General features: G+C 45.5%; 1 protein-coding gene across 2 annotated transcripts in view; it reads left to right on the plus strand.

The window, feature by feature from the left end:
• The window catches only part of CHD7 (chromodomain helicase DNA binding protein 7), a 257707-nt gene that overhangs the window by 165861 nt on the left and 76571 nt on the right, over nt 1–15275 (plus strand). For both annotated transcript variants that reach the window (XM_068237430.1, XM_068237431.1), the window contains 3 exons: nt 5332–5415; nt 8591–8728; nt 8828–8949. In XM_068237430.1, the coding sequence (XP_068093531.1) occupies nt 5332–5415; nt 8591–8728; nt 8828–8949 (344 nt within the window). The remainder of the gene's footprint in view (nt 1–5331; nt 5416–8590; nt 8729–8827; nt 8950–15275) is intronic.

Raw genomic sequence — 15275 nt, forward strand, 5'->3', positions numbered from 1 at the left:
CTCTGTCTTCCTTCACTGAGAGGGGCGGGGGAGAGGCGGCGATGCGCCGCTGATAGACGCGACTAGAGGCAGGGCTGCAGCCGTTAGCCCTGCCTCTAGGAGCAGCAAAATATACAACCAATTTGGTCGTTGATTTTGCGGGGGGGTTTGGGGGTGAAGGGACCCCTGTTTAGCCGCGGGATAGCGGCGTTTTAGCAGGGGCACACTTGCCCCTGCTAACTATGAGCTCTGAAGCAAGAATTATTCTCGCTTCAGTGTCTCTTTAAGGAATGAAGCAATAAGATAACTCTCTCACTGTGTGGTGGTACGTTTTTTCTTGCCTTATTATTTCCAGCATGATCTTAGTGAATTGAGGCCATTGTTTTTTAAACTCTGAAACAGAGCGAGGCTAATGACCATTTGAACCCCCTTGTAGTAGAACCGTATCTGAGGCGTGTCTCACTGTTTTTGATGTATACGTGCTTCAGAAAATAGGACCGTCTCCAACCCATCTTGGTCAGAGAGCTCTGAGCAGCTCTTTTGCGTAGATAACTGAAGTTTCTTAACTCTTCCTGTGCTTTAAACTATATGAGACTCTGTTCTTTGCTGCTAATGTTCTATTTTTTAGCTGTACTACACATACAATTCATTCTCATAAGTTTATTTTCACTTCAGATTCCCTTTAATCCATATTATGCAGTGAAAAGGAGCCGATGACATAGGTGGTGTGCGTAGCATCTTAGATATTGGTTCATGTGAGACGAGTGTAAACCAATCTTCAGGCATGGATATTATCTTACAGCAGTATGGGCACTCGGTGGCAGAGCTTGCTTTTATCTGTGTGTAAATTCCTACATTAGCTGATGTCAAATAAATCACTTTAATGGGTAACCGCACTTCAGTGCAAAAATTTATAGCTTATATTTTCACTACACGCGCTCTTTTGTAACTGGATGTCGTTAAAGCCCAACCAAACCTAAATTGAATGAGGCAAATTGAAATAGAAATCTACTTGATAAGTGAAAAAAAACAGAGAATAAAAGTGGTTCAGGTAATACATGTTCGTGAGTGCCTGTGGGACTGCTGTACAACTTGTATTTTCAGGTAGTGGGGGGAGGGGAGGTGCTGAAGGTGGGCTGTAACAGAAGCAGTGACATGGGTGTGGCTGAAGGTGGGCTGTAACAAGCAGCGACAAGGGTGTGGCTGAAGGTGGGCTGTAACAGAAGCAGCGACAAGGGTGTGGCTGAAGGTGGGCTGTAACGAAAGCAGAGACAAGGGTGTGGCTGAAGGTGGGCTGTAACAGAAGCAGTGACAAGGGTGTGGCTGAAGGTGAGCTGTAGCAAAAGCAGCGACAAGGGTGTGACTGAAGGTGGGCTGTAACAGAAGCAGCGACAAGGGTGTGACTGAAGGTGGGCTGTAACAGAAGCAGCGACAAGGGTGTGGCTGAAGGTGGGCTGTAACGAAAGCAGAGACAAGGGTGTGGCTGAAGGTGGGCTGTAACAGAAGCAGCGACAAGGGTGTGGCTGAAGGTGAGCTGTAACAGAAGCAGCGACAAGGGTGTGACTGAAGGTGGGCTGTAACAGAAGCAGCGACAAGGGTGTGGCTGAAGGTGGGCTGTAACAGAAGCAGCGACAAGGGTGTGGCTGAAGGTGGGCTGTAACAAAAGCAGAGACAAGGGTGTGGCTGAAGGTGGGCTGTAACAGAAGCAGCGACAAGGGTGTGGCTGAAGGTGGGCTGTAACAGAAGCAGCGACAAGGATGTGGCTGAAGGTGGGCTGTAACAGCAGTGATGAGGGTGAGGCTGAAGGTGGATTTGCCCACTCCAGTCCTTATTTGTCTGCCAGTGATGCTGGGTGCTAGGCTGGCTCTGAGGCTGGGCACCTCTATGGGCACACACTGCATCCAGTGGTATAATTGCTTCTCCTGACATATTTATCTAGGCAAGCTGTAGCTCTGAGTCAGAAAATGTTGTAGCATAGGAGATGTCCATATCACTTACAGAAAATAGTGGCATGAAATAATTGCTACAATCACATGTAATTATAGGCTGCTGGATGGCAGCCTGCCTTATTTTCTAGCGCTGGAGTTGGACTTGATGATCTTCACCAAAAATGATTTTAGTTATGGGTGGAGTAGATCATCCAGGGGATCACCGAGGCTCTGGGAAATAGTAGCAACACCTACTATGGTGTATTTCATGCCTGCGCTCTCCAATATGAAGCGTGACTGTGCTGCATTTTCAATTGTGTAAGCAGGAGATGGCCGGGTTCACTGATCGTAAAGCCCAAATCTAAGGATAAAGTTGCACCCAATCCCATGTAGGCTGTCAGTGGCAGAGTATACTGATATCTGCATATAATTTCCTCGGTTAACTGATGCCATATAAATCACTCATATAGTAAAGTATCTGATCAGTAAGCCCCTTGATGAATCACACATTTCCAGAGCTGCAGGCTGCAATCTTTTCACATAGCTCTGCCCCGTAACATGCATTCTGAACGGCAAGCAAAAGCCACACCCACAGGCCCTGTTCTCTTCTCCATCAGGTTTTGTGGCAGTTTCTGGTCACATGATTAAACCAAAAAGATGAGCTGTTTAGCTGCAAAGCATGTTGCAAGAATAAGAGCACATATGCCCTCTGCCTGCAGAGCTGTTAGCTGATTGGACGATTAGAACCGTGCTTACCTCTCACATGTGTGTTAGAAGCAGCCTGTGTGCAATCCATACAAATGGCAAATACCCAAACAGCAATGTGAGTCTTATTACTGAAGTGCGCCATTTATACATTACAGTATTTAGGTTTATTTATTGGCGTATTTTACAATGTAGCTATTAAAGAGAACCACGTGCAATAGTTTTACAAATAAGGATATGAAGATCCAAATGGGATGCTTGAGGTCTGGCTCGCATGTTTAACCCATGATGTGGCTTGGCTATAAATGTAATGGGCTTTTCTGCTAGAGCACTTTCCTTATTGTGTCTTGGCTAACGATCAGCCTCCTGTTACATCTGTTAATCCAACAGGGTTAACCCTGTCTGGCCTGAGCCAGGCCCATTGATGCATATTCCGTTCCACGTTTCTCAGAGATTATTATGCAGAGGATTGTGCCTGTCCTTCCTGGATTTGGACAATTGCCCACGTGGGACTTTGCTTCTGATCACCAATTTAAAGTCGCTTAGATGTGAACACTGAGCTGGCACAAGGGTTAGGGTGAGGAACGTCCAAGAGGTTCCCACCGCCTCTCTCCTGGCCCCAACTGTATGTTCCCTAAAATATTCAGTACTCACTGAAGTTAGGCAGAATCCCTAGAAGTAGCGCCAACATTTTCTGCCACAGTAAATCACACGTTTAGCCATTAGCGGTAGTATATTTTCCTCAGGTACGTTAATTCGATCAGATTTGCGGGATCGTAAGTAATCAGGTAATTACCAACAGTGTTCTCCAAAGAAATTTTTTCCAGCTGGGTGGCATGAAATAGTAGCCGGGTGGGGCAATATGAGAGATTGCAGGGCTGGTGCTTCTTTGTGCAACTCTGCTTATAGCTTAGGAGGAGGTGAGCGATGACAGCCGCATGCTCAGCAAAACTAGCCGGGTGGAGCACCCGGCTAAAAGAGCCTGGGGAGAACACTGACCAATTGTTCACATAAATGGGACAATTATGGCACTTTCTCTCTTTAGATACGATCATGACATCACGTTCAACAAAATTCTGTCTTCAAACCGACTGTAGAATGTGTTGATGTTGATTTTCTCTACATACTGCATGGTGTTCTGAACAATTTGATAGAATGATCGCATCTGAGGAAAATATTGTACTGTTAATGGGTACCTTTATATCCTGAACCAACGAGGTTCATGAATTGAGAGACTAAAGTTTCTACCTAGAATTAAACCACTTAATGACAAGCTGACTTATAAAAACGTCCTGCTAGAGCCTCTTAATGGCTCCAGGACATTTTTTATAAGTCACAGTGCTGCTGCCACTGTGGGCGCATGTGCGCGTGCACGCCCCCCCAAGTATACGTGCGCCCTCCCATGCGTGTGCATTCTCGTGCATGTGAAAGTGGTGAAAAAAAACACCAAAGAAAAAATACACCTTTATTTCCAAATACTATATTGTCACCATACTTTGTGCTAGGGACATAATTAAAATCTTGTGATAACCAGGACAAATAGGCAGATAAAATGTGTGGGTTTTATGTACAATAGCAGTTAGGGTCCGTTAGGGTAAAAAACGCCTTTGGGGTGGAGTGGTTAAAGAGTACCCGAGGAGGATTTTATGTAAAGTATAGGACACAGAGGCATGTTCTCTGCACAATGACATGCCTCTGAGTCCTTCTGGTGCCGCTGCCAGTCCCCTGGGCTCTACCTGATCTGCTGCATGCTTGTTCAGGGTCTATGGCTAAAAGTATTAGAGGCAGAGGATCAGCAGGATAGCCAGGCAACTAGTATTGCTTAAAATGGGAAAAATATGGCACCCTCCATATACCTCTTGCTTCAGTTTTGTTTATCATTAAAATGGACCTTCGGTGTCACCAACTGTGGCTGAATATTACAAGCAGCGTGCACTGTAGCTGTGATGTGGTGCCCTCATTTTTCACTTCTCCTCAGTTGCTTTCCATTCTATGAGGTGTTGTGTAATTTGTTTTGTCTTTATTTATTGAGTTATGTCATAATTAAGCAATTTCATTCTCCTTATAGTATAGTATAAATGGCATAGAAGGCAATCGTCAAAAACTAGCAGCCAATAATGAAATTGTTCGTAAGAATGAACGTATACATCAGCCAAAAAAAGTTAGATTTACAGTGTTGGAGCAACAGCTGTACAAATCTACATAGATTTAAATGAAGGGCCAAGTGCACGTGGCCCATCTCAGATACACTATGTTGACAAAATGTCCGACGCTTGCTTATTATAGCATTTAGAATGTAAGACTGCGTCTGCCTTCTATATAGCAGCCAAGAGGTTAAATGACACCCGCACTTAAATTTAAACCACGTTCTTGCAAGCTGTAGATCTCAAGAAACCGTGTGAGCTATAAGCCCTTTTCGATTGCTCATTAGTGAATTGTAATTTCACACTTCATTTAAAATATTCTTCAACTTTCTCCTGCTGTAAAAGGGTTTCACACAGTAATTAAGAGGCCCAGTTAACAAAGTCTGAGGAGTCTCATACCCTCACAGGGAGCAATCCTGCTGAATTGTAGCATTTCAATTAGCATGTTCCAGGGTTTTTTTTAGTCGGATTTCCGTGTTTCTGTGACCCTAACGGCGCAGATACGTCTTTGGTGGAGAAAGGTTTTCCCTGAGGAGCGCACTAAATAAGATGCTGATTTTCCTATTTGTCAACAGATTGAAGATGATCTGTTTAATCCCGACTACGTGGAGATCGATCGGATACTGGATATCTCCAACAGCACAGATGAAAATGGAGAGGTAAAACTTGCTATTGTCTTGTTTCTGAACTATCATTATTATTAAATATCAATTATTATTTGTATTAGCAGTCTTCTTCTAATTTGGAGTTTCCACATTTAAGATCAGGTCTAGTGTTTATCTTACTAGGATTTTGGCAATTGCTACATGAGGGCTAAACTAGGTATGTTTTCAGCTGCTGGTGTAGCGCAAGATTGGAGTCATCTTTTCTGATGTTGACATTGAAATCAATGCATTACCTCCAAAGTTTCAGTCACAAGGCGGCTTACCTTGTGCTGCTAGGCGATTTTATAAATCTGTTTTGGCATAAACATAATTGGGGAATATCACAGAACAAAGAGAAAAATAAAGTATAAAATGTGTGCAATGCAGGTAGAAATGGTAGCTATGAAATGAATAAAAAATAATGCAAAAGTACTCGTAGCAAAGTATAAAATGTATGCAGACAGAAGCTAAACAATTGTTAAACACATGATTAATTTATCAAGCCATAATTGTCGATGTATCCGTAGCCCTTCAAAATGCAACCGTTCCAAAAAAGGATCCATTTTTTTTATAGGGCCAAGGACTCATTCACACTACAGAACGCATACACAAACGCGATTTCATGCATGCGTTGCCATCGCATGGCCACCGCACAGAATACACATTGTGGTACGCTAGAACGCAGACATCGGCAGCCATATCCATGGAGAAAGGTGTGCGTAGTGCGATAAAATGTTCCCAGACGTGTTAGATCATAACGCATGGGAACACACACCTGTAATTTGAATGGTAACATTCAGGGCTCTGGAGTCAGTACAAAAATCATCCGACTCCATCTCCTGAGTTTATGAAACCTCCGACTCCTGGTACCCAAAACTGCTCCACTCCTTGACTCCGACTCCTTAGTCTAATACTTACCAGGGCTGTGGATTTGGTACAAAAGTCTTCCGACTCAGACTCCTCAGTTTATAAAACCACCGACTCCAACTCCAGGTACCCGAAACTGCTCCGACTCCACGTCTATGGACTTCCATGTTGCCATGTAGATCGTACACTATGTGCGTTGTGTCAAAACTGACAGTGCAGCACATAGTGTGAATAAGCCCTTATTTCTTTAGACAGCCATGAAAACTTTCAAGTGACGTTATTTTGTATTTGGGGTATTTTTCAAACCGCTTATATTGTAACAACTGCAGTGAATCTGTGATACTTTTCTCACCATCTCCTTATCTGACCTTCTAATATGTGATATGGGTTCAGGATCTAGCAAGTTCTCAGAGAACTGAAAGGAAGTTGTTCCTGATTAGCACATTATTTTTAGCAATTTTCACGTTGCGAGGTGCTGAAGAGGCATTGTAGAGTTAAATGAAATAAGTTCAGATGAATCATGTTAGCTCCTTATTCATCAGGACAGAAGACTATGTGGCTTATCAAACCAGTGGCGTGACAGCTTTTGTTATTCTAATATGAGTGCAGAAATCAGTTTCGATGGGCTTCCAGCCTGCAGCTGTCATTGTTTTCTTACTACAGACCATGGTATAAAAGCCAACAACCAATTTATTTTTGTTTTTGTTTTTTTAAGAGCAAGAATGGTATTTTTGCTCTGTTTAGATTGTATAACTTAGCTGCATATCACTTTGTGAAACTGAGAGAATTGTCCCACGCAGTCTGAGTTATAAGTAGCAACCAATCCATTCCTCCCTGTATCTTGTGGGTACCATAAAAGGATCTGAATAGTTGCTTTGGGCATCACAGGTGACCTGAGATAACTGTTACCTTCATTTCTGTCGCAAATAAGGCATTTTGATTAGAAGCTCCTTTGTGGTCAGCAGTTGCAATGATTGTAAACTCTGTGACTTTGAAAATATCATCGTTCCCCTCACAGTGATAGCGGTATGGTTAGCCTGTTGATCCTACATGGTGGCTTTCATGTAAATGTGAAGTGAGTTAAAAAAAACATGCAGATACTTGTCTATAAAAAGGGAAGCCCCTGGATCCGAATAGGCTGCCCTGTCCTCTCTTGCTCCCTTATCGTTCTAGTGTTGTCACCTCTGTTGTGTGTATTCGACCAGTTGGGCGAACACGTCTGTGATCCCTCGGGAGGCTTTGGAAGCAATTGTGTCCTGAGTGCTTCTGAAGACTGGTGGCACCGTACTGCACGGGCGTGTGCACACTTACGCATGCGCAGTGTGGAGCTTACCATCTTCAGAAGACCTGGGGGACATGAGTGCTTCTAGAGTTTCCCAAGGCGGGAAATTAAAATGGGGGGGGGGTTGCGCTGGAACCGGTGGAATAAAAGAGCGCAGGGAAGGCTCTATAGGATCCAGAGCCTACCCTGCCCATAAGTACATATCTGCCTTTTTTGCCATTTACTTTAAGGTCAGACTTCTGATAGGTACACGGTCGATTTTCTGTTCAATCGATTTTCGATTTGTTTTTCTGCTCTGTTTCTTCTATGAGAAATCGAGCGGTAAAATGATCGGAAGTAATATCGGACATGATGGAAATTATCAATAAAATGCATCATGTGTACCTAGTATTATAGAGGCAACATAGTGACATATAGTAGTATGCAATGAATTATTCAGCATACCCACTTTTATGTAAAAGCTAAGTATTATGTAAAGCAATACATAGTTAAGCTATGTTTTGCTTTATATTGGTATGTAGCCCCGCCCTCCAATATTTGGTGGAGATCTTGTTGATAAACTATTTTAAAACTCTTGATACACACTATCATGCAAAGTAAAACCATATGGACAGGTCCCCTTCTTTCACCCATTCCTGCAATAGTATCTGCATTGTGTGAACAGTCAGTATAAACTTAGTGGAATAAGAAGTCCTTACGAAATAGGTCCACTGTGGTGCTAATTTATGAGTGAGAGACTTCCTCTTTCTGGTCTGCATCTTTAAAGAGCAGGTAAGTCAAAGCGTGAGGAACATACTTACCGTAATTGGTAGCATCATTGGATTAAAAATGTACATATTCCAGTAAACATATTATCTAACCACACATAATAGTATAGAACAGAAGCATGTGTGACAGAATTATTGTCTGTGGCAATGCTTGGTGATGCGGCTGTATAGAGGCTTGCGAGTCTAGCTTTCCTGTGTGTAGCGTGCATTTGTCAGATTGCAGTAGAAGGCAGCGAGTTGTCAGTGGTAATATTTTGACACTGTTCTTGTGCAGCCTGTGACTCATTACTTGGTGAAGTGGTGCTCCCTCCCCTATGAGGACAGTACATGGGAGCTGAAACAGGACTTGGATCCAGCGAAGATTGAAGAATTTGAGAAACTCCAGAGCCGAGAGCCAGAAACAGAACGCGTGGTAAGAATTGGCACAGCCAAGCAGTGTTTTTATTTGAAAATAGCTCAGTTATATGGTCTTTCGGAAAACCACTAATGGGATTTACTGCATTTGAAACAGGAGCGACCTCCTGCCGACGAGTGGAAGAAATCGGAGAGTTCCAGGGAGTATAAAAACAATAACAGTCTCAGGGAATACCAGTTGGAGGGAGTGAACTGGCTGCTGTTCAATTGGTACAACACGTAAGTATTTTTTTTCCTGCTCTCCTCGCAGTAGGCTTAGTAAACTTTAATGGCTTTGTCTCATGGCAGAGTTTAGTCTTACGTGTTTTATTGGCATCTGAGGACTATAAAATGTGGAAAACCATATCGAGCTGCATGATGCATCTTGTGCGTAGCTTTAGTTTTCCAGCTATGCCTAGAAACTGCGAATGTAGACAAGGGTAGTGTCTTATTCAGGCATTAAGCAGTTTATGGGATGTAAAACATTAAATATACTCTTGTGCTACCCCCTTCTTGTCAAATTAAGAGGGGGAGAATTTTTTCCCCCACTTTCTGTAACTTCCCAGTGGGTAATCACATGACCTCTGTCTTCCATCTGGACCTTGTATCACACATGTTGTCGTGGAAACAATTTGTGTTGTGGCATTGGTGGGATTTCCATGCCTGCATGGCTTACTACGCTGAGGTCTGGGGTACATGTAACCAATTTATGGGAGAAGAATGTTTTTATATAATTTTATTCCCCCTTTGTTCTGTTTTTGTTACTCCTGCATAACAAGAGTGACGGGGACTCTTTTCTGAAGGGCCACTTTGTCATTTGGAAAATAACTTGTCTGTATAACTGTTCACTGCTAATTGGTTTGATGAGAACTGGTATTTCTCTTCTCTTTTTTTACCCTTGGTTAAGGACAAGTGAAGAGAGAGGTATATGAAGGCTGCCATATTTATTTTCTTTTAAGCAATGCCAGTTGCCTGGCTGCCCTGCTGATCCTCTGCCTCTAATACTTTTAGCCATAGACCCCTGAACAGGGATGCAGCAGATCAGGTGTTTCTGACTTGTCAGATCTGACTAGATTAGCCGCATGCTTGTTTCTGGTGTGATTCAGACACTACTGCAGCCAGATAGAGCAGCAGGTCTGCCAGGCAACTGTAAAGTAAATAAATATGGCAGCCTCCCCATTGCACTCACTCCAGTTTTCCTTTAAGAACAATGTGGCTATATTTTGCCATGAAAGATCAACCACTTGCATTACACTATTGAAATTGCTGCATGTGAGCTTGGCGGGTGCATGCGGACACCATAAAAATCATGTTTTATTCACCAGTATTTAGGTTATGGATATTAAGAAGAGCCATTTACAATAATCCGTCACTCTTTGTTATTGCTGCCTCAGTGCATGCGATCTATATATTCCCCCGGGTCATCGATGTAGGTTGGGCCTTAGAAGGTATTAGATACAGATTCTCAGCTCAACAGCTGAAAACAAAAACAGTATTTTGAAAACCATAATCTGCAGTGGCTCCTCCCTTTATTTTTCTCAGTTCAGATTTCCTTTAAATCCCCACAAAGGTTTTCCTATCATCTGCCTGAGCTTAGCACTTTAGAATTTTGCATAAGGGGAAGAAGTGATAACTGTCCACAGTGGATCGAGTGCTCTTCTCAGCACTGAGTATGCTTCTCCGGTGTGCAGTATTCCCTGAATGGATTAACCTCCTTGGAGGTAATCCCGAGCCAGGCTCGGGGTGAAAAACAGATGCTAGGAGCTGTAATCCCAACCCTGACACGGGGTGACCACCAGGAGGTTCAGTGAAACAGTAACTTGCCTTCCCCAGGATCCGGACCCTCACAGTCCTCCTTCCGGTACTCGGAGGTTCTCAATCCCTCGGGTGAGATTGCCTTTTTGCCACATGACAGACAGATATGAATCTCACCATAGTCATAGGGCCCAACCGTCCTGTTTTCGTCAGGACTGTCACGATTTTGTCCCAGGCGGCAGTGGGTGGTGAGGAGGGTAACGGTGCCCGTGGGTGGTGAGGAGGGTGAGGATGGTCGTGGGTGGGGAGGAGGATAAGGGTGCCTGTGGGTGGTGAGGAGGGTGAGGGTGCCCGTGGGTGGTGAGGAGGGTGAGGGTGCCTGTGGGTGGTGAGGAGGGTGAGGATGGGTGCCACTATAAAAAAAAAAAAAAAATGATCGAGGCGCCAGCCTTGGGTAAGTGGGATGCGGGACACGTGCATCCCATTACTACCTCCCTTCCTCCCTTGGAATCTGGCCCCTGTGTCCCCCCCCCCGTTAGAGTGCAGAGCAGGCTGTCATTACCTGCGTCCATGCGTACCGATGTCCAGCTTCATTCTGCTTCCTGTGACGTCACAGGAAGCAGGAAGGCTGAATGAAGCTGGACATCGGTACGCATGGACGCAGGTAATGACAGCCCGCTCTGCTAACGGGGGGGCACACAGGGGCCAGATTCCAAGGGAGGGAGGGAGGTAGTAATGGGATGCACGTGTCCCGCATCCCACTTACCCGCAGCTGGCGCCTCGATCATTTTTTTTTTTTTTTTTTTACAGTGGCACCCATCCTCACCCTCCTCACCACCCACAGGCACCCTCACCACCCACAGGCACCCTCACCCTCCTCGCCACCCACAGGCACCCTTATCCTCCTCCCCACCCACGACCATCCTCACCACCCACGGGCACCGTTACCCTCCTCACCACCCACGGGCACCCTTACTCTCCTCCCCACCCACAGCCATCCTCACCCTCCTCACCACCCACGGACACCCTTACCCTCCTCCCCACCCACGACCATCCTCACCCTCCTCACCACCCACGGGCACCCTTACCCTCCTCCCCACCCACGGCCATCCTCCACGGGCACCCTTACCCTCCTCCCTACTCACGGTCATTCATCCTCATCCTCCTCCCCAGCGACGGGCAACCTCATCCTCCTCCCCAGCCACGGGCACCCTCATCCTCCTCCCCAGCCACAGGCACCCTCATCCTCCTCCCCAGCCACGGCCATCCTCACCCTCCTCCCCAGCCACGGCCATCCTCACCCTCCTCCCCAGCCACGGCCATCCTCACCCTCCTCCCCAGCCACGGCCATCCTCACCCTCCTCCCCAGCCACGGCCATCCTCACCCTCCTCCCCAGCCACGGCCATCCTCACCCTCCTCCCCAGCCACGGCCATCCTCACCCTCCTCCCCACCCACGGTCATCCTCACCCTCCTCCCCACCCACGGTCATCCTCACCCTCCTCCCCACCCGCGGCCATCCTCACCCTCCTCCCCACCCGCGGCCATCCTCACCCTCCTCCCCACCCGCGGCCATCCTCACCCTCCTCCCCACCCGCGGCCATCCTCACCCTCCTCCCCACCCGCGGCCATCCCCACCCACGGGCACCCTTACCCTCCTCACCACCCATGGACACCCTTACCCTCCTGAACCAGGATAGAAAGGACCAGTGTGGTTTGAATTATAAAACAACATATGTTTCTTATAAAATCTTTATGGCATGCGTGACTAAAGGCGTGGTGAGGGTGTGGCCAGGGTTGTGGCAGGGGCGTGGCTTAAGTGTCCCTTTTTCTCATCTCTAAAAGTTGAGAGGTATGCCATAGTGGTAGAGCGCCACCCAGAGGACTGGAGGAAGAATTTGCGGTGCTGGATCCCAAAGAGGGAAGGAACATGCAGGGCCTGCTGCAGATCTCTCGGGTGTATGAATTTTTCCTGCTGTTACGATGTAAAAGCTCATGAAAAATTGTTCCGCTTTTAGACCTTAAAATCAGGAAAGAATTATATTGCTAGTGAGCTTAAGACAGAGCGAAAAATATCCATCTGGTGTGACTTTACTGCTATCACTTTGTAAGTGGTGATTCAGGCTATAACAAACGACCATTTGTGGCCTACAGGTTCGCTTAAAGTTGCTTATTGCTTATTTAAATGCCATCGTTAGTTAGTGGACTTCTCCTTTAACCCTTTAGCCGCAGGGAATGACTATAGTCCTATTCCTAGTCAGCGCTAGCACATGCTTCCTAGAGACAGCTGGGCTTCTGTACTTGTTAGGAATCCCCGGCCTATAAACATGGGATGGGAATGTTCAGCCTGGCACAGAAAGTCTGAATCATAGCAGCACTACATCATTGCTGGATTTACACTCATCGGTTACATGTGCTGCACACAGCTGCTAAAAGATGATGCATACTTTCCAGGCTAGAAGCTGGAGGGAAAGTTTACCTTCTGACAGCATACAATAATTAAATGACACACAAGATACGTGCTGTTTGCCTGGTTCCTGGAAATGGCTGGCTTATTTATTTCAAATGTTAGTCTGATGCATGGCGTATTTGTGGCTGTATCGGACACGCCTCTGTGCATCATGGGATGCGTAGTTCAGTACTGTCTACTGCTGAAGGCTTGTCTGGAAAACACCAAGGCTAAGTATCAGTGGCCTAGCTAAGGTGCTGTGGGTCCCGATGCGTTTTACATTGGGGCCCCCCAAGCACTCTATACATAACACCAAAATCTACCAATGGCAACTACAGTGTCAGAGGTGCAAGAAGGGGATGGGGAACTAAAACCTGCCAATTGCAAATACAGGGTCAGAGGTGCAAGAAGGGAATGGGGAGCAGTTTAATGATTATTATCATTCAAAGCATGTAAAGAAGTGGTTATTATGAGCACAGGACCAATAGAAAGCTAATACTGCAGTTGAGAAAGAGCCCCTCCGGGCCCCTCTAGCCCAAGGGCCCCGATGCGGTCGCAACCTCTGCACCCCCTATTTTACGCTCCCTGCTAAGCATAGTTTTTAGGCCCTGTGTAGAATAGTGACGATAGCCACTTGTGCTGACAATTATCAATAAGGGCCTGTTTCCACTACACCGGATTGGATGCAGAAAAACTGACTCCAATGAATGCCTATGGGCCTGTTTCCACTAAACGCGATTTTTCTGATGCAGATTTTTCCATAGGCATTCATTGGAGTAGTTTTTCTGCATCCAATCTGCATGTAGTGGAAACAGGCCCTAAGGGACAATCACTGGGTTTCTGATTCACATTTGATAAAGCCGCAAGTTGAAAAGGGTGCAGGAAATAACTGGTAGAAGAATATTGGTAAGTTTACAGTTATTCTACAACTTAATTTATATAGTAAAATATCAGTAAGGCCTCTTTCAGACTATACGCGCTGCCGTGCGCATTTCGGCAGGGCGTATGGTGTGAGATCAGAAAAAAACCTCAGAATTGCATACAGAGCACTTCTGACGATCAGATTATGCGCGCTGCGCAGCAGTGCAAAGTGCTAATGTACTGCTTCATGCATTTTTGGCAAAGCGCATCTCTGATACCATTTCCTTTAATGAATGGGATCAGCAGCGCAACGCAGATGGCGTCCGATCGGGTGCGCTTGCGTCCCCAACACATGGCCATACGCCATACAAGGCCTAATATTTACAGGCATAGCACAATTGTTGCTTACAGCGATTGTTGATGACCGAGAAGGAGAGCTGTACAGATACGCTAATAGGTTCCCTGCAAGCAATGTGTTGTGGGTAGAATGAGCGAGCTGTGCCCCATGGCTACGGGGAGCACAACAGACTTAAGGTGGCCACACACGATACAATAAAATGATCCAATTTTACGGCAATTCGATAAAAACGATCGGATCTCCCGAAGAAATCTTAAGTTTTTTTTTGTTGTTTTTTTTTCATTTGACTGAAAAATCAGATCGAATTTCCCGTTTTTTCTTCCATTTTTATCGATCCGGAATGCCAGATATTTTTCTTAAATCATTCTAAAGATTGTATAGTGTGTTAGATTTATTAATATACACACCCTAACAATTTTGTCAATTTCCAATCATTTTTATCATAATTGGGGAAAGATTGAACAAATTGATTGCAATTCTTAAAGGGAAGGTCCAAGCAAAAAAAAAAAATGAGTTTTACTTACCTGGGGCTTCTACCAGCCCCATGTAGCCATCCTGTGCCCTTGTAGTCACTCACTGCTGCTCCAGTCCCCCGCTGGCAGCTTTCTGACCTCAGAGGTCAGGGCCACATTGCATACATTTTTACGCATTCCAGCTAGTGCAGGAACAAAAATTTACGCGTTGCACCACTAACGCGTAAAAATGTATGCGTTAATGTTCCTGCACTAGCGGGAATGTGTAAAAATGTACGCAATTCGGCCCTGACCTCCGAGGTCAGAAAGCTGCCAGCGGGGGACTGGAGCAGCAGTGAGTGACTACGAGGGCACAGGATGGCTGCATGGGGCTGGTAGAAGCCCCAGGTAAGTGAAACTCATTTTTTTTTTTTTTGCTTGAACCTTCCCTTTAAGTTGAACAGATATTTAAAAAATTGTATGGTGTGTGGCCACCTTAATAGTGATCAGATGAGAGATCCAGCTTGCCCAATTGCCATTGGAGAGGTCAACAATATTGGGGGACACTTGTGCAGTCTACACTTTTGGCACAATCACAAATTCTAGTTTTGGCTGAGGAATAAATATCTGTGTACATGGCCTACAGGTGTGTGCATATACACACTATTGCTGTCACTTGCATAAATCAGAAC

Source organism: Hyperolius riggenbachi, chromosome 5, assembly GCF_040937935.1.
Source record: "Hyperolius riggenbachi isolate aHypRig1 chromosome 5, aHypRig1.pri, whole genome shotgun sequence".
NCBI lineage: Eukaryota > Metazoa > Chordata > Amphibia > Anura > Hyperoliidae > Hyperolius > Hyperolius riggenbachi.